This window comes from Clarias gariepinus, chromosome 25 (assembly GCF_024256425.1).
Source record: "Clarias gariepinus isolate MV-2021 ecotype Netherlands chromosome 25, CGAR_prim_01v2, whole genome shotgun sequence".
In the NCBI taxonomy this organism is placed as follows: Eukaryota; Metazoa; Chordata; class Actinopteri; order Siluriformes; family Clariidae; genus Clarias; species Clarias gariepinus.
This window is the reverse complement of record NC_071124.1, coordinates 10,783,039-10,801,598: the sequence shown is the minus strand read 5'-3', so window position 1 is coordinate 10,801,598 and position 18,560 is coordinate 10,783,039. Positions and strand designations below refer to the sequence as shown.

General features: G+C 38.3%; 1 protein-coding gene across 1 annotated transcript; it reads right to left on the bottom strand.

Moving 5' to 3' along the window:
- Positions 1-20: 20 nt before the first annotated feature.
- Positions 21-9,992, bottom strand: vcpip1 (valosin containing protein (p97)/p47 complex interacting protein 1). Its single transcript, XM_053486524.1, has 3 exons — positions 7,293-9,992; positions 4,792-4,878; positions 21-2,653 (listed from the first exon to the last, which is right to left on the bottom strand). Exons 1-3 carry the CDS (start codon positions 9,877-9,879, stop codon positions 2,007-2,009), a joined length of 3,321 nt encoding a protein of 1,106 aa, XP_053342499.1. The 5' UTR covers positions 9,880-9,992; the 3' UTR covers positions 21-2,006.
- Positions 9,993-18,560: the final 8,568 nt, after the last annotated feature.

The window sequence follows — 18,560 nt, the reverse complement described above, 5'->3', positions numbered from 1 at the left end:
AGAGGCAAATCACAACAGTGTTGCATCGAGGCAATAACTTTATTTTGTTGTTAGGCCAAAAATGTATTGCACATGCAAACTGCAGTTTTTTAAAACTGTGTGGGATCTTCAGACGGCTCTGTTGCCAAACAGAAAGAACAAATCAAAAGAAAAACTTATGTACAGGATAAAGTACAATATATACTATATATTACAGGTCATCACCTCATGAGAAAGATCAATTTAAATTTTGGCCATATTATTACCAATATTTAGGAATAGTGCTTATAAACATTCATGTTCCAACAGAGAAATATAATGAAATATTCTTCTTTTCTTTACAACACTTTAAACCCATCAAGTTATGATATTTAATAATGAGCTACTCAGTTTGACATTTCAAATTCTTCCCTTTTTCTTTGAAAACTCAGGTGACTTGCTCATCAAACTGCAAAAGCCAAAACCTGAGTCCATTCAAGGCTACACACAATTCTGCAGTAAGTTCGTTCCATTGCTCACTTCCACTCACAGAGGCACGCTCCGCGTAATGTTTTATTTACATGAATGACACGAACTTGGAAAATCAAATTATACAGAGAATTTTGGGATGAATTTAGAGAGATGTCATCAAAAACATTTTTTAATAAAATTATACAAGACAATTAAAAACTCTGATTGTGGTGGAAGAAGAATAGTGTGGTTAAGAGTATACTGTGGGTTGTAGGTAAACCTTAGTGACCATTAAGGCTGTGTGGATGTGCATGGACAATGGCAGCACATATACAAGGCCACCACTAGCAATTGTAAATACAACCTACCTCTCCACTAGACCCGTCTATAATATAAAGGAGTAGAGCTTTGGTCAGGTTATCTCAGCAAGCTTGTTGTCCGATCCCCCTGCCAGACCCAATAGATATATCAATAAAGCACACAGCTTTACTTAACCTGAAGAAATGAAATACACCAACATTTTTAAGGTTTAACTAATCAGAAAACATTGCAGCAACACCCCTGTGAAGGACAGTAGTCACACAAAAAACAGGGCATTCGGCAAATACACTCTGCATAAATACAAGAAGTTGTCACTGCAGCAAAACACCTGCTTCTAATCAAGTCTACGTGGCCAATAATCAGTACTCCATATCGGAAATGTAAAAGCTTTGATAAAGATGTATTATGCTGTACAAGCATTACCAGTCAAGTCAACCCTAAAGCACTTCTTCAGTCTTAGTGTTACATTTCAATGACAAATGTACTGTAATATTGCAGCAGCAGGATAAGCATTGTTGCATTGTGTACCAAAATTAAACATAAATTCCTTCAATTTACATTTGTCAACATTTATCTGTGACTTTTAAAATTCAACAGCTGGCAGTTCTAACCTGGTCACAAAAACAGGTAAGCAGTGGTATCCAGTGGAGAGTTCCTATTGACACCTTTCATTGAATCAACACGTCATGAAGTTGATTCATCTGAAGTTGAAAATAACACAGTCCATAGAGGTATACATCATACCCTAATAATAACATCACTGTGCAAAGCACTCACATAGCCAGCTGAGAAATCACATCAGCACTGCATTATCTCTAAATGATTTTTCTGAACTACTTAAGACAATTAGGAAACCCCTTGCTTTCACAACAAACTAACGAACAACCCACTATCTATAACTGAGGCTGGATATATGCATTTTTTTGTAGCTGATGTCGGAGTATAAACTGCTACAGAAGGCTTTGTGTATTGATCATCAGATGCACTTGGTTCTACACACGGTCAGTACATACAACCTTTAAGCCTTACTGTGTGCTCCTGACTCACTTGTCTATATTAAGTATAAGTGCTGCGTGTATGTGTGTGTGTACTGCAGTATATGGAAAAAGCTTTTTTTTTTACCGGCACCTTTACTCAACTTCAACCTCTTCATGACAATCACTCAGGAATGCATTTGAGAACTGCACATTTGTTGTAGGTTAACAGGATCACTGTGTGAGTAAATGTGTGCGAGTGTGTGTGCGTGAACGAGCACATCATAAGGACTGGTCCATGGGCTCAGCACCCTGGCTCTTTATCTTATCTTGCTCCTCTAGATTTTCCTCCTTCTCATCCTGATTAGTAATGGTGTTAGGTGGCGTCTGCTGCCGTAAGTGTTTGTCCATAGAGGCCTGTATATTTGACACCATTTCCTGTAGACGGCGCCGCTGAGCCTCAATTGCTGTGGGCTCCAATTCTACTTCTCGACACCCTTCACGCAGAGTGAGCATGCCTGGAGCGACACGTACCAGCTCTTCTCTTGACCGTGCTAGACCGTCTCCCTCTACGCTGCCACTCAGGTCCACTCCATTGCTGTGCTCTCGCCTGATTGGCGGGTGCTCATGTGAGGTGGAGCCCAGTGAGTGACCCTTGCCCTGGAAAGCAGTAACAGTCTGCTCTTTCTTGCGCACCACCCCTCCACTGCCCAGTTTTAGGCCATGAGAAGGGCTTCCCTCACGATTGCGTGAGGGAGGCTCAGAACACAGTTGGGACAGTGCCTCTTGGATAACTTCTTCCACATTAGGGCCCACTGGAAAGTGTCCGGCAGCATCCACACACAGCTCCAAACGATCCTCTGCTGCGTTGAACACGAATGTCTTACCAGTCAGGTGTGGCAGAGTGCAGTGCTTCCCATCCAACAGACCTGAAAACATAAAGACATAAAACACACACAAAGAATTTTTTGGAGCTAAACTATGCTTTTTAATAAAATCCTCCAATAAATTTGGAATTTAACATTTGACCAGTGCTAAATGACAGTTATTAGTGCTTATTAGTTTTCATTGTTATGCTGACGACACACAGTTATATGTCTCAGCAAAACAGCTTACTAAAGTTGAGCAATGTGTGCAGGACATAAGAAATTGAATGCTAATTAACTTCATTCTGCTTAATCCTGATAAGACAGAAGTTCTAGTCATAGGACCGCATACAGCTAGGAGTAAAATTTTAGATAACACTAACTTCAGATGGCCTTTCTGTTCCATCAAGTGCAACAGTAAAAGACCTCGGTGTGATTATTGATTCCAGCCTTTCATTTAAAGCTCATGTAGATAATATTACCAGGATAGCATTCTTTCACCTCAGAAATATTGTCAAGATATTCTTTCTTCAAGATAAGAAATATATTGTTGCTAAACGATGCAGAAAAACTAGTTCATGCTTTTATCACCTCTAGGTTGGACTATTGTAATGCCTAACTGACTGCTTGTTCAGCTAGGTGCATAAACAAGCTTCAGCTAGTCCAGAATGCAGCAGCGAGAGTCCTTAATAGAACCAGAAGATTTGAGCATCTTCACCCTCTCTTATCTTCACTGCATTGGCTCCCTGTGAAATCCGCTGCGCCTACTTCGGTCAAAGGATGCAGGCTGCTTGTCAGTACAGCGTATTATGAAAACTACAGCTGGGGGCAGAGCTTTTTCTTACGAAGCCCCAAAATTATGGAATAGTCTTCCAAATAGTGTTCGGGACTCAGACACAGTCCAGTCCAGGCTAAAAACTGGTGGTTATTTAATCAAGCATTTTTATAAATAGATTTGCCTTAGGTAAAGGAGCAGATCTGGGGGACTCATGGACGTAGAGTATTATGGTAAACTGGTATGTTTAGATGCTGTCCTCCCCACTCTCATTGATCACTCAGGTTTGTTGACGGTGAGGTGATTGTTTGCTTTTCATCTCAGGAAGCCCTCACAGTCCTGCCGGAGTCTCTGCTGGCACTCTTACAGTAAATATACATTCATATTATACATTATGTGACTGTGACCATACCCAACTGCCATCTCTCCTCTTCTGCTCTCTCTCCCCCTCTATCTTCCCTCTCTCTCCCTCTCTGTCAAGCTATACATGTTGTTCCTGAGCTGCCAGTGATCCAGACTCCCTCTGCCCTCCGGACCTGTCTGACCCATCCTGGTGCTCCGCTTCTACTTGGAGATCGTGTCACATGGATGCCCCGTGTGTCTCTTTGGGAGGCGTCTGGTGCCTGGGGACGGTTCTCTCTACCTAGAAGACAGTTCTGGCCTCGACTGGTGTTGGCAGCTGTTTCTCTGAGGACTTGACAGTTCGATAGTTCAGGACTGGAACTTCCTACAAGTCTACCTGAGTCTCCAATAACTACCTGGCCTCCATTTTAACATCAACTATTGGAGCTGAACTGCCTGCCACCTAACACACAATATAAATGCAGATAAATCCCTGCTTTCTGTTTCACCCAAATGAGGATGGGTTCCCTGTTGAGTCTGGTTCCTCTTAAGGTTTCTTCCTATTACCATCTCAGGGAGTTTTTCCTTGCCACTGTCGCCCTTGGCTTGCTCACCAGGGACAAACTGACCATTTTAATTCATACACATTCACATTTCATACAAACTTAAATAATTCTTTTGATTGTGTAAAGCTGCTTTGCGACAATGACAATTGTTAAAAGTGCTATACAAATAAAATAAAATAGAATTGAATGGAATAGTGATTAAAGTTTTAAAGTATATTCAATGTTTTCTGGTTATGTAAATCAACTCAAATTGTGCATGACTAAATTTACAACATGAAATAACCCTGGACATGAAATAACCCTGATTGAGCATTTTTTCTTCTTTTTCCTCATAAGTATCTCAGTATTAAGATTTCCTGACCAATATGTACTGTACATGAGATAAATACAATTCAGGTTTTCACAGAGTGCACAATTTACAAAAATACTGCTTAGCACTGCTAGTATGTTAAATCTATTCTATAATTAATGCAGAGAAATTAATTACTTTTTAAAAAAAATAAAACACTACGACTTACCCATATCTTTCTTTACAATGTTATAGAAAACTCCTCCTTGTTGAAACAGATGAGGTAGCTTCTTAGCATATGACCACACATCCTCACCTGAGAGACAGGGAAAGAATAACACACCTACATGTTTTTTAATGGAATTTGGAATCCAAGAAAAAGACCATGAACAAACTGAAAAGTAGCAAGTATGTGTTTTTTTCATAATACCAATATGCATATTCCCTGTGGTCTAGAAAGGCTTAAAATTTATTTTATATTGGCCTTGCAATGCAGTTCTGATGTGGCCGACATGTGGCCTACACTATATGATAAGCAGCCACAGGAGCTCATTTAGCAACAGGCTAAAACTTCCACGCTGCACAACTGAGAGACACAGGAAATCATTCCTGCCGGTCGTAATAAAACTATTTAACTCGCATATCTGATCACACCAAACCATAAACCACACACGTATGCATAATTCACCTTAATAACCATGTATACTGTGTATACGTCTGTTGATAATAACAATGTCAATATAATTTAATGTCCATATAATTGCTGCTATAGGTTTTACTTTTATTGGTTATTTGACTATTTTTATTATTTTTATTTTATTTTTATGTTTATATTATTCTATTTTTATTATTTTTATTTTAATTACTTTATTGTTTTATTTTTATTTATTTATACGTCTGTCTAAATCTTTATTTTCATCAGGAGTTTGTTCTGTAATGAAAGAGAATTTCCCCACGGTGATCAATAAAGTAATTCTGATTCTGATTCTGATGTGACGACATTTACAAAAAAAATCCAGCGGACAATACTGAGTTTTCTTGATGTAAATAATTAGTTTTTTATGGGTTTTTATTCTTACAGGTGCATGTATTGGTGAGATGAACATTGTTGTTTATTTTTTTTGTGAACTGCTGACAATATTTCTAAATTTAAAATATAACTATTGTTATTTAGAGTGTATATTTAAAATAAAATTACACATCACATCAAACAACACATCAAAATAACCCATAATTATGCAGTAGTTGCAAAGCGTTAATAACAAATAAATCAAATAATCTGTAAACAAATTGTGTTAATGCTTTGGCTAAAAAACATTAAGAAATCAGTATTTAGTGAAATAACCCTGATTTGGAGTTACAGCTTTCATGCCTTTATGCATGCTCTCCACCAGTTTTTCACATTGCTTTATACCACTCTTTTTGCAAAAAAACAAACAGTTCAGCTTTGCTTGATGGTTTGTGACCATCAATCTTCCTCCAAGTTTTCTGAAATAAATTGTAGTGGTCTCTTATTTTTTTCCAGAGTACAGATGTGACAGCTGATCCCAATTAAATCCGCAGCCTGTTCACTAATCTTGCTCTGAGACACTGCCAGTGAGACCATATCAAAGCTCCATGTATTAACTAATTTACACACCATTTTAAATTCTGTGTAATTTATATATTTTATATATTTCTATTTCAATTATTTGTTATTATAACTTTTGTTAATCTGTAAATTTGTACAATCCATCCAAAATATTTTTTTTAATTGTATTTTTTTTTAATAAAGGCTCCGCCCACGTACATCCGCCTAATGATGCTCTGGTGTTCAAATGAAGATGTATTATTACCTCACAGTATGACATAAAGGTTGATGACTGCCTACAGTTACATTTGTTTAGGAATGAATGCCTGTGACACACACAAACACACATATACACACATACACACTGGCCACAAACAGAATTTGTTACATCTATCAATTCTGTCTAGTTTATATGTATTATTCCGGTGCAATTTTCTTTTTATTTTAGCGAAATCTTTCTGTTCTATCCGATCTTTACATTTTACACAACAGACAGTCCTATAAGCATTTTAATGCATATTATATACTGTGTATCCATCTTGTCAAAATCGAGGTGAATAAAATGTTAAACAGACATGTTAAAAATAAATAATATGCATAAATATATGTAGCAGAAATTCTGTTTGTGGCCTGTGTGTGTGTGTGTGTGTGTGTATCCCTGCATTCCAGAATCTAGTGGAACACTAAATAGACTGAACTATTGAACGAAGAAAAATGTCTTCAAATACATAAATTTAAAAAGTCAATGAAAGCAACAACCAACATGAAATGAACATGAAAATATTTCTAAATAAAACAGACTAAATCAAAAATGTTAAACATGATCATATACTAATCCGTTGTTTCAGACCAATTTCCACAAAAATATCATATTAACAACACATAACATGGACCTATTTGGAAGATGACATTTTTAACAAATTTTGCGATTTTTTTTTTCTTTGTAAGGAAAGAACATTACAAACATTTTACCCTTAATGTTATGTCCTTAATGGAACAATTTACTTATAAATTAAATCCAAACTGCTTAAAATTGACTTAAGTAAACAAATTATTATTTATCTCAGAGTTTTCCATAGTAAAGTTTATAATTGTGTTGAATACCTATTTTTTGTAATAAACTTTTAAATGTGAATAAGAGCTGATACTGCTTGTCCTACCCATAAGTGTTGCAAGGAGACACAGTGATGACATCTCCAGGTCAACACTGTCCTGTATCTCTCGGCTGCTGGTTCTGCCAAGCCAAGGTTCCATTGGAGTATGGATATTTGTTTCAGGGTCTGGGACACTCTCTTTAAGCACTTCCACAGTGATGCGGTCTCCATGCTGCAGGGCCACAGGCAAGTCCTGATGCTCAGGGGGTGGTGGGGGCAATTCCCGAGGAGGAAAGCCATGCCGGATGCACTGTTGGTGGGGCTGTAAGTTGAAGGCTTGGGTGATGGCTTCCTGCAGCTCTGCATAGGTATTATGGGCTTGCAGCTGCAGTGTCGCCTGCCGCCCATCACTGGTTGTCACTCGGATCTTCTTCTGCCCACTAGGGGCCAGGCCTTTAGTGGGTGTGGGTGGAGCTGAGGAGAAGGGGGCAGGGGAGGCAGAGCGAGGCTCTGCACTCTGGTCTTGCAGCCGCTGGCGCTGTGAGCGTCTGCGTTGGGACACAGCTGCCTGCTCACTAATCTTATGTTGCAGATTCCTCTCTGCTTGACTCATCACCAGCTCTTCTTTATGTAAGGTACGGCCCTTTTGACCAGTCAATATAATTTTTTGGGGAGGGTTTGCATCCCACTCCACCACCTGTCCACCTCCTTGCTCTTGACCCTGCATGTGTGCACCCTCTACAGCCACTGGGTGGTACTCCTCTGGGTTCTTCTTTGCTGTATGGTGCAGAACAGTGTTTACCACCTTCTGCACTAAAATCTCACTGCCAAACTCTCCTGGGAAGTGTTTCGTGACAAGGCGCATTGCTACATTGTAGACATTACTGTTCAGTGCTGGATCAACTTCATACTGGAACCAATAGACGGTTTCATGGACTACACGGCCATTCCACTCAAGGGTAATAGGGAAGGCCTCAGGCAAGTTGTCATACTCCTTTCCTTCCCAGTAATGTTTAAAACCACAACCACACTTACCACCCTGTGATCGTGTGTTTGTACGGTCTCCATCTAGGTACACTATAGACCCATCACCACGGACATGTCGTGCAGAGTTTCTGTGGCACCAGGTGCAGGTGGACAAGGAACTGAGTTTGTAGTCAGGAACCAGTGCATCCCTCTCAGGGCAGTAAGAACATACCAAGTTATTTAATGGAAATGTGTAGTTTTTGTCTCCTCGGAGAGTGCCATGAGTAGACTTAGCAAGGTTGTAGAGTTTTCCACCAGGTACTAACCAATCTGGGGGAACATGAAGTTCAGACAGTGCATTGCACATCAGACAGCGATGCAGACGATTCTCCTGAACCAATTTTTTTGCTGCCTCTGTCACCTCTTCAGGTTGGATGCCAATCACCCCTGTTCGGCGGTAAACATACTGATGAACATCAGCTACCAGTGCAGGGTGGATGGCATGTTTTTCTATAAAAACATCCTCCATGGCACCGACTAAACGAAGTAGGTATTTCTCCTGCAGGCTTCGATCTCCTCCAATAACACAGCCTCCACAGGGTTCCAGACTGACATATCTATTGATAAGCTCCTGTGGAACTCCCCAAGCTTTGGGGATCAGAGCGGCAGGCAGCTTGGGAAGTGACATTCCCTTAATACCCACTAAAGGAAGATAATGATTCCTGCCTGAGCTGCTCCAGGCGATGCAGATAGGCTTATTAAGGAAGCCATCCTTTCCTCTGCATTGCTCCTCAGGCACCAGGCCTGGCAGAAATGTGGCCGAGTAGTCACCTGAGCTCCTCATGCCACTCAGAGAGTCCAGCAGGATTATGGGACGGTGCAGGACATTGGCTAGGCCGAAAATATGAATGTTCCTCAGTCCAAGTGGGACACCTTCTGGAGGCACGAACAAAGGGTCACACTCATTGATGATGTCCTCCCATTCTGCAGTGTCAATAAAATCTTGAAAGAGAGCCTTATAGCGATCGAGATTTTGTTTGAAACTGAGTTTGAGGTTCTCTCTTAGCGCATGCCAAAAAAGCTCACGACCCACTAAAGCCCTGGACACAGCATGGACCAGGCAATGACCATCTCCGTCCACATGTATAGGAATGAGACATTCTTTGTTGTTGTTGGCTTTCTTGATCTCCTCCAATGTGTCGTGGAGGTATATGAGGCTGCCAGATCTGTCCTTACCATAGCCGACTGTAGATACGTGCTCCTGTTCAATAAGAAAGGCTCTGGCACCGAGCAGCGAGCAGTCAAAGAGCTCACCTTGATTTATCTCCCGCAGCAGTTTGGCTTTTCCCGTCTGTTTGTCCATTCCGTAACGGGTAAGGATGGGGGACAGCAGTTTGCAGTGGTAGTTGGACAGACCCATGACTTTGACCAGCTCTGTGCTTTTCTTCGGCGCTCCCGTAACATCGAGCAAGGCGTTTCTCAGTAAATTATGAAGAACAACATCTGGGTCGGTTACTTCCTCCACATTTAACAGATTCTTCTGTTCGTGGCGCTGTCCACACTCCGTGCATTCAATGCTAACTGAGCTGTAAGCAGGGAAGAACAGTCTCGCCTGACATTTGAAATCTGGACAAATACCTGATAAAATGCGCTTGTCCCTTTTCTTTGTACCTTGTGCTGACGACATTTTGACGAGTGATTCTATTTAACGTAATAGTTTATAAAACCATAATGGTATCCTCCCCAGTTTGTGTAATCTCTCAGTTGTTATTTATCCGCTGATATTAACACGGAAGCGGTTGTTTTTCTCCACCCACAGTCTGTTTTAGGACGTCACCTTCCGCCCAGAAAAGAGGAAGTCGGTAATTGTAGTTCTAAATAAAAACAATAACGAACTTCTATGAAATACTTTATTTATAAACATTTATATTTTAATATATGTATTTATAATAACCTGTACCTACTTAATGTATATGCGGCCTAAAAGAGAGCGACAGAACATTAGGAAGTAACACGAATGGAAAACATTTTGTACTACATGAACCAGAATGCAACGCGGCCTCATGCACCTGCCCTCTGATCCTTAAGTGCATAGACATGATACGGATAACGGAAGTTATTTTTAGAGAATACACAACTTTACCCTCTACCGGAGGGGTATCTCCTTAGCAGAGGCCTGTCTCATAAAACACTACTTATAGACATGATAGCTATATTTGAGCGTATGTTGGTTATTAAGAATTAAACATTTGCGTTGTGTTTGCGCATGCGCCATACAAGATTTTACTTTTAAAACTTACACTTTGGAGATATACAGTGAGGCCCAAAAATGTATACACATTTCAACGGCTGTTATTTATGCCCTTTTTATGACTTAAATTGTGTGTAGTTTTATGTGATGTGTAGTATGTTTCCTCTAAAGATGTCAATAGTTGCCCCATTGTTGGTGCTATCATGTGACCGTGATTCTTTTGTGCATATATTTTAATGTTTCAATCGTTTACATATTTTGGGCCACTCTATATGTCTGTAATATATTTTACAAAATTATTCGAAGCGCAATTGATCAGCCAGAACATTTAAACCACCTGCCTGATATTGTGTAGGTCACATTGCCAATGTCAGTGTAACATCCACATAAATGACAGGACAGAGGTTTAACCAACAGAACTTCACCCAGAGCATCACTGCCTCTGCCAACTATTGTTTTTTTTTTTCTAAAATGCATGCTGCTACGATACATATTCCAGGACATGAATTTCCAAGTGATTTTGTAAAAATGAACTTAGATGAGGTCACCTTCTTCCACTGCTCCCCGGTCCACTGCTGATGTTCATGTGTCCACTGTAAGCACTTTTGGCGGTGGACAGAGTAAGCATGAGCACTCTGTTCCGATACCATCTGTTCTATCATAGCCAACATGAACCTTTTTTAACAATTTGTGCAACAGTAGCTCTTCCATGGAATTACAACAGATGGCGTTCTCTTTGCCCACTATGCGCCTTGAGCACCTATGACCTTGTCACTGGTTTAATGGTTGTCTTTGCTTGGATCCCTTTTGGTAGATTTCCCCACAGCAGCATACATACATAGTGTACCGGAACATTCTTCAAGGCTTGACGTTTTGGAGATGCTTCCACCTGGTTGTCTAACCAGCTTAATTTGGCTGTTATTAAAGTCAGTCATATTCTTCTGCTTGCCTATTGTTCCTTATTCCAACACATCAACTTAGACGGCTCAGACTACTTGTTGCCTGATATATCCCACCTCTTGACAGGAGCCAGTGTAACAAGATAATCAACGTTATTTATTTTATCCAGTGGTTTTAATTTAATGGCTTATTGGCATAGATAACCTAGATGGAAAATAACTAATGTTACTGCACAATCTATTGAACATCATAGTGAATTGTAATGGGAAAAAATGACAATGAATATTAACTAAAGATGATGAAAGTTAGCTAAATTTAATAAAAGTTACACCTAAATTCAAAATTTTATAAATTCACCTTTATTAAAAATTTAATAAATTCACACCTTTTTGCTTTTAAAAAATACCAGTGGATAAGAGAACAGTTTAATGAAGCCAGACAACAGCTTCCAACCACAATGATTTAAAAACACTCGTTGGCTAGCTAGGCTGCCTAGTGAACTAGATGACTGATTACTTACTCATCTTCTATACCGCTTTATCCTGTATTTAGGGTCACGGGGACCTGTAGCCTATCCCAGGAGGCTTAGGGCACAAGGTGGGGTACACCCTGGACAGGGTGCCAATCCATCGCAGGACACACACATACACACACTCACACTTAATCACACACAATGGGCAACTTGGGAATGCCAATTATCCCAACCTGCCTATATGCACACTGTGGGAGGAAACCAGAGTACCTGGAGGAAACCGGGTACTCTGGAGGAAATCTGATTTGTTTCACAAAGCAGATCTGTCCAATTTAGCTCTGTTTAAACTGGCAGATCAAATAGTAATGATGTGTGTTGTGTGACATTGGATGCTGGTGACTTATAACCTCCATTTTTCAACCATGGTTCTATGTTCGTAACATTTACCTTTCAGCAAAAGCACCTATCCAGAGAAATTTTATCTCATTACACTGTACTTCCAAGAAGGTTAGGGGCATTGCTCATGGGCCCAACAGTGGCAACTTGGTGGTCCAGGGGTTTAAACCTGAGACCTTTTGGACCATAGACAACTGCCTTAACCACTGAGCTGTCCCTGCATATGATCAAATAATCATGTGTACTTTAGCATCACATTGTGAGTTATGTAATGGACAGTTTAAAATCTAATTTGATCGGATACAGCATACAGACTGAGAAACTTCTTTAGGAATCCGATTTGAATCCGATTTCAAACCCCCTCTGTCTGTGGTTTAAATTTGAAAAAATTCAGTTGGTGAATTTTGTTGATTCAGATTTCAAATTTAAATTTTATTTGTCACATACACAGTCATACACAGTACGATATGCAGTGAAATGCTTAGACAACTGCTCGTGACCTAAAAATAGATTATGAATAGTAATAGGAAATAAATATGAAAATTAAAATAAAGGGTAAATATAACTAGGAAAGAATAAAATAAAATATAAAAATTAAAGTTAAAAATAAAATAACTGTACAACAAAAATACACAATATAGAAAATATTTGAAGAATGTATGAAGAAATAGAACAATAAGAGCAGCTGAACGGGTAGGTATATATTTATGTAATTTTTGTGTGGAATGGAGTTAAAATAAATGGTAATGAAAGAATGGTAATGTCCAGCGTTTGTGCAATCCACATATTTAAAGTGTCTTGTGCAGTGCAAATATGCTTAAAAGTGATTTATTTAAAGTGACTTGTGACAGAGTGATATGATGACCACAAAGTGTAGTTGTGCAGTGGCCACTAGTGTAAACGAATGTCCAGAGTGAGTGTAAAAACCATATGCGTGGGTTAAGAGACCGTATCGCCTGTGGGAAGAAGCTCCTCCTCAGTCTCTCTGTGTTGGCCTTCAGGGAGCGGAATCGCTTTCCTGACCTCAACAGAGTGAACAGTCCTTTGCTGGGGTGGCTGAGGTCCTTTACAATCTTCCTGGACTTGGTCCAGCACCGCCTGCTGTAGATTGAGTGCAGGTCAGGAAGCTCGGTGCGGATGGTGCGCTCAGCTGATCGCACAACCCCCTGTAGAGCTCGTCTGTCCTGCATGGTGCTATTCCGGAACCAGGTTGAGATGTTTCCTGTCAGGGTGCTCTCTATGGTGCAGGAGTAAAAGTTTCTGAGCACCTTGGAGGTATAGATATTCCAACATATAAGTCTAATTAAGTTAATACTTACATGGCCAAAGATATGCATATTCAGCGATGGGTTTAGTTGATTTTCTGGGACTGTTGTTCAAATTATCCAAAACACCTACTGTACATAATATTGCCAAATATCAGGAATAAAAAAAGGAAAAGCAAGAAAAGCAAGAGACAATTTAAATAATGTGTGCTAGGGATGTTTGATTATGGAAAAAATCATAATAGTCAATATGGAGATCGATTATTTATAAGATTGAGCAAGCAAAAATATCAGAAATGAGCCCCAAAATTTTACACGATGATGGCTAAATAAACTAAATTATTCCACAATTCATGTGAGTGCTGATCATGAGGCAAATCTGTATTGATAATTTAACTACAGTCATTACATAATTTTACTGAGGGAAGATTGCACAAGATTTATAACACAACAGGAAATCTTTAATGAAATGGAATTCTGCAAAATATTTGTTCAAGCTTAATAATTGTTCGAAGTCAAAATTGTACCTGAATATAAAATTTTATTAATCACACAGCCCTAATGTGTCTCTATGATGTAGATAAAGAAAAACATACTAGCAGTCAAATTGGTCAAAATTTGGTCAAACATATAAATTTATTCATCAAATGAAACATGAGCAACAAATGTAAACATATACAAGGTTAAATGTATAATTTTTTTATATAATATACTGGTCTAAATATATTTTAAAAATTGTCATTCAAATTTTGCTTTACTCATAAAATGACTTCCTTTTGAAAGCTTTTTTGGCAGCAATTACTGGCTTGAGGACATTTTTAATTCTAGCTAATTCAAAGCTGTTCTTTGGATCATTATCCTATTTACCCACATCCATTGTGTATGGCATGGCATTGTAAAATTGAGTGATAGCATTCCTTTTTCAAGATTATGTGCATGCACATTCACCAGCCACTGTATTATACCGGCGCTTTATTTTACATTTGAGTGTAATACTGTAGATTCAGTGCTGAAATCATCCCTTTGATGTTGACATGACTGCACGCCGCAGTTGCTGCAGATCTCTGGGCTGCACATACAGTATGTTGTGAATCTCTCATCCTATTTGCACACTATTGCACCGTATTATTTTATTCCTAATATGTTCTGTGGGCTGGTCTTTGAGAGCCCTCCTCCACTCTATATAGCCAATTGTTTGTGGACACCCCATGATCACACTCCTGTGTGGGTTTTCCTTACACTGCCACAGAGTTTTAAGCATGCAATTGTCAGTTAGATAGAAATAAAACTTTTCTGAGAAAAAAGAGAGAAAGAGAACATTTTCACAAGGTATTTCACACAGCTTTTAGTTTTTTTTATTGTGTTTGTCTACACTGTTCTGTTTGTAAGTTTCTGCCTCTTTTCTGATTAAAAAAAGCTTTATAACAGTTTCACTCCAGACCAACTGACATGGCATTCACGGCTAAATGATAAAAAAAAGTAAATTGTGTTTGATTGTGATACTTAATCGACTATAAAATGCATATAAGGTTTTTTTTTTTTTGAAGGAAACTAAACAAAAATCCTGCTTCCCCTACAGTATTAAAACAATCACACTTTGATTTGTCTTTGTTATGCAATAAGAGAATTCTATACTGATAAAGGTCAGCCATGCTTAGGTGAGAGCTGTGTCTCTGTGTATGAATGTACAATGTGTACATTTAAGTATGTACGGTCACTGATTCTTGGCTCTGACTGCAACTCTTGAGAGCTGGGTGATCTATGTGACCTTTACTATGACACACGGACACTTACATCACACATTAAACACGCAGGTGCAGGACAAGATCTTTTCTGTTCATGTGTGCCAAAATGAATTATTATCTTTAGACAGAATAGTGAAAAAGACCTTAGCAACTCCATGCTTCCCTGCGGTTTACTTTTATAACACCAGGTCTGCTCTTAAAATGTATTTCAGTGAAATATCTTTTGATATAAACATAGGGGTGAAATATATAAACACCTATTTTGTGTTTCTGTGAAGCTGCTTTGCGACAATATATATAAAATTGAGTGTTATATATAACACTCAAATTAATATTGAATATATAAATTGAATATAAAATTGAATATAATATAATATAAAATTGAATATATATATATAAATTGAGTGTTAGTACTTTGTGTCAATAGCCAAAAAAAGTAGATACTTTAAAAAAGTGCTGTACTGTTTTAGATATACAGTATATATAAGAATATTATGATGTCTTATAATCTTATATTAGTATAATATAAATATGTATAACAAATTCTGTTTGTTTGAACAGGTAGTTCCATCACAGGCAGGTCACATCACACACACACACACACACACACACACACACACACGCACACACACACACACACACACACACAACCGAATGTAACAGTAGACATGATCAGATTTTATGTCATAATTAAACGTACAAGTAGGCAGAGTCATCATCTGTGTTTATGCCATACTGTGAGCACTTTACAAATGTTACATTGGAACAGTGTGAGGAGGTAATGGTAAAAAAGGCATTTCATCATAGGCGTTCTTCTCTGAATGTAACAGTAGGCAGCATCAACATCAACTTTTATTTTATAACGTGAGCATGTCACAGGCATTCCTTACTGAATGGTAGCATTATGTGAATGTACTGTACATGAGTACAAGAGTAAACCTCTAGTTCATTTTAAAATCATTTTTATCTACTGGTAAATCTGGGTTATCATATCCATATTAGTAGTCATATACAGTGCCTTGCGAAAGTATGCATACCCCTTGAACTTTTCCACATTTTGTCACCTTACAACCACAAATGTAAATGTATGTGACAGACAAACACAAAGTGCCACATAATTCTGACGTGAAGGGAAAATGATAAATAGTTTTCAAAATTCGTAGAATATTAATACTTTGTAGAACCATCTTGTGCTGCAATTAAAGCTGTAGGTCTTTACCAGCTTTGCACATCATAGCTCAAGTTCAGTTAGATTACATAGAGAGCATCAATTTTCAAATCTTGCCACAGATTCTCAAATGTATTTAGGTCTGGACTTTGACTGGGCCATTCTAACATGTGAATATGCTTTCATTTAAACCATTCCATTGTAGCTCTGGCTGTATGTTTAAGGTCGTTGTCCTGTTGGAAGGTGAACACCCCCGCTAGTCTCAAGACTTTTGCAGACTCTAACAGGTTTTCTTGTAATATTTGCAATTTTGCTTGTTGAAAATTTAGCATTTTAGATTGAATTACAAACAAGTGGACTGTATTGACTAATTAGGTGCCATCTGAAGGAAATAGGTTCCACTGGATGTTAATTAGGGGTATCAGAGTAAAGGGGGCTGAATACAAAGGGGTATGAACTCCCCTTTATCCAGTGAAATTTTTACTTGTATAAAGGTCTGAGGTCAGGTGGTAATAGTAAAAGAATTACCGATTACACTGCCTAATAGACATCTTGAGACAGGTTGGAGACAATATCCTTATAAGTCGAGTTATAAGTGCTACACAGCTACAGTATAAAGTACACTTTGTCTCTTTTATGTACTGTATATTTTTCCTCCATTTTTAGGGCACAAGCACTATGACATCGGGCCTAAGTTGTCATAGTTTATAAAGGGCCCCACTGTTTTCCTAAGGATTTTTCCCTCACTATTTTGGGCTTTTTGGGGGTCTTAAAATGTTAAAAATGTCATGAAAATTGGCAGACAGCTTGGAATCTGCTGCAATTATGATGCCTGAGAGTCTTAGATTTAGCTGCATAGCCCCACACACTTACACGTATGCATGTGAAATCTGGTACACATTTACACTGCGTTCCAAATAATTACACAAATGATATCTTTCTCTGATTTTCATAATTAGTTAATGCAAATGACAGTTAGTATAATTTTCTAGTCATCAACTATTAGGGTATAATTTGAATTTTATTAAACAAACCTCCTAATGATAATATTTATTTTAAAAAGAAAAAACTGAAAACGTACTGTTCTAAATTATTATGCACAACAGAATTAAAACATTTCATAGGTTGTAAAAAACTGAAAATAGGCTTTTGTTGAATTTGCAGCATTAGGAGGTCACACTTACTGAAATCAAAAACTATTTCAATCAAAAACATCCTAACAGGGCATGTTACATCTTAACATAGGACCCCTTTTTTGATATCACTTCACAATTCTTGCATCCATTGAACTTGTGAGTTTTTGGACAGTTTCCGCTTGAATTTATTTGCAGGATGTCAGAATAGCCTCTCAGAGCTGCTGTTTTGAATCAGACTGCCTCCTACCCTTATAGATCTTTTGAGGATTCTCCAAAGGCTCCAAAGGCAATGGGGTTGAGGTCAGGGTAGGATGGTGGCATTGTCATGATGATTTTGCTACAGAAGGCACGGTTCTTCTTTTTGTACCATGGAAGAAAGTGGTCAGTCAATATACTTTACAGAGGTCATCTTCACACCTTCAGGGACCCTACTGGTGGAATAGGAGAAGTGCATCATGGATGTACAACTGACAAATCTACAGCAACTGTGGTATGATGTCATGCCAATATTGACCAAATATCTCAAAGGAATGTTACCAACCCCTTAGTAAATTTATGTCACAAAGAATTAAGGCAGTTCTGAAGGTAAAAAAAAGCATGCAATCCAGTAATATCATGGTGTAACTAATAACACAGTGGCTGGTGAGTGTATATAATGTGACATATTGTTGTAATCAAAACAGAAGCAAAATATAAAGAACAATTAATGAATCCAGGCAAACCTTCAGGGAACAAAAGTAATTACTTTTAATAGATGTTTAAAATAGACACTAAAACTTAGTTGATTTTCATTGTAGGAGACTTTGCAAAACATCTATTTGTTATGGTTGTGTCTTGATGATTTAGCTCAGCAGTTTTTTTTCCATGTGTAGACAGTCATGCAATTATAAAAATATCCAGTCATTCCTACATAACAGGCAGAATAAAAAATGAGTTTAAAAAAATTAAGAGTAGGTAAAGGGCTCACACTTGATGGCTTTCCATGTAGAGTAGGCATAAAAAAGTCTGTATGGCTCCTGCTAAATGTACAGGTTT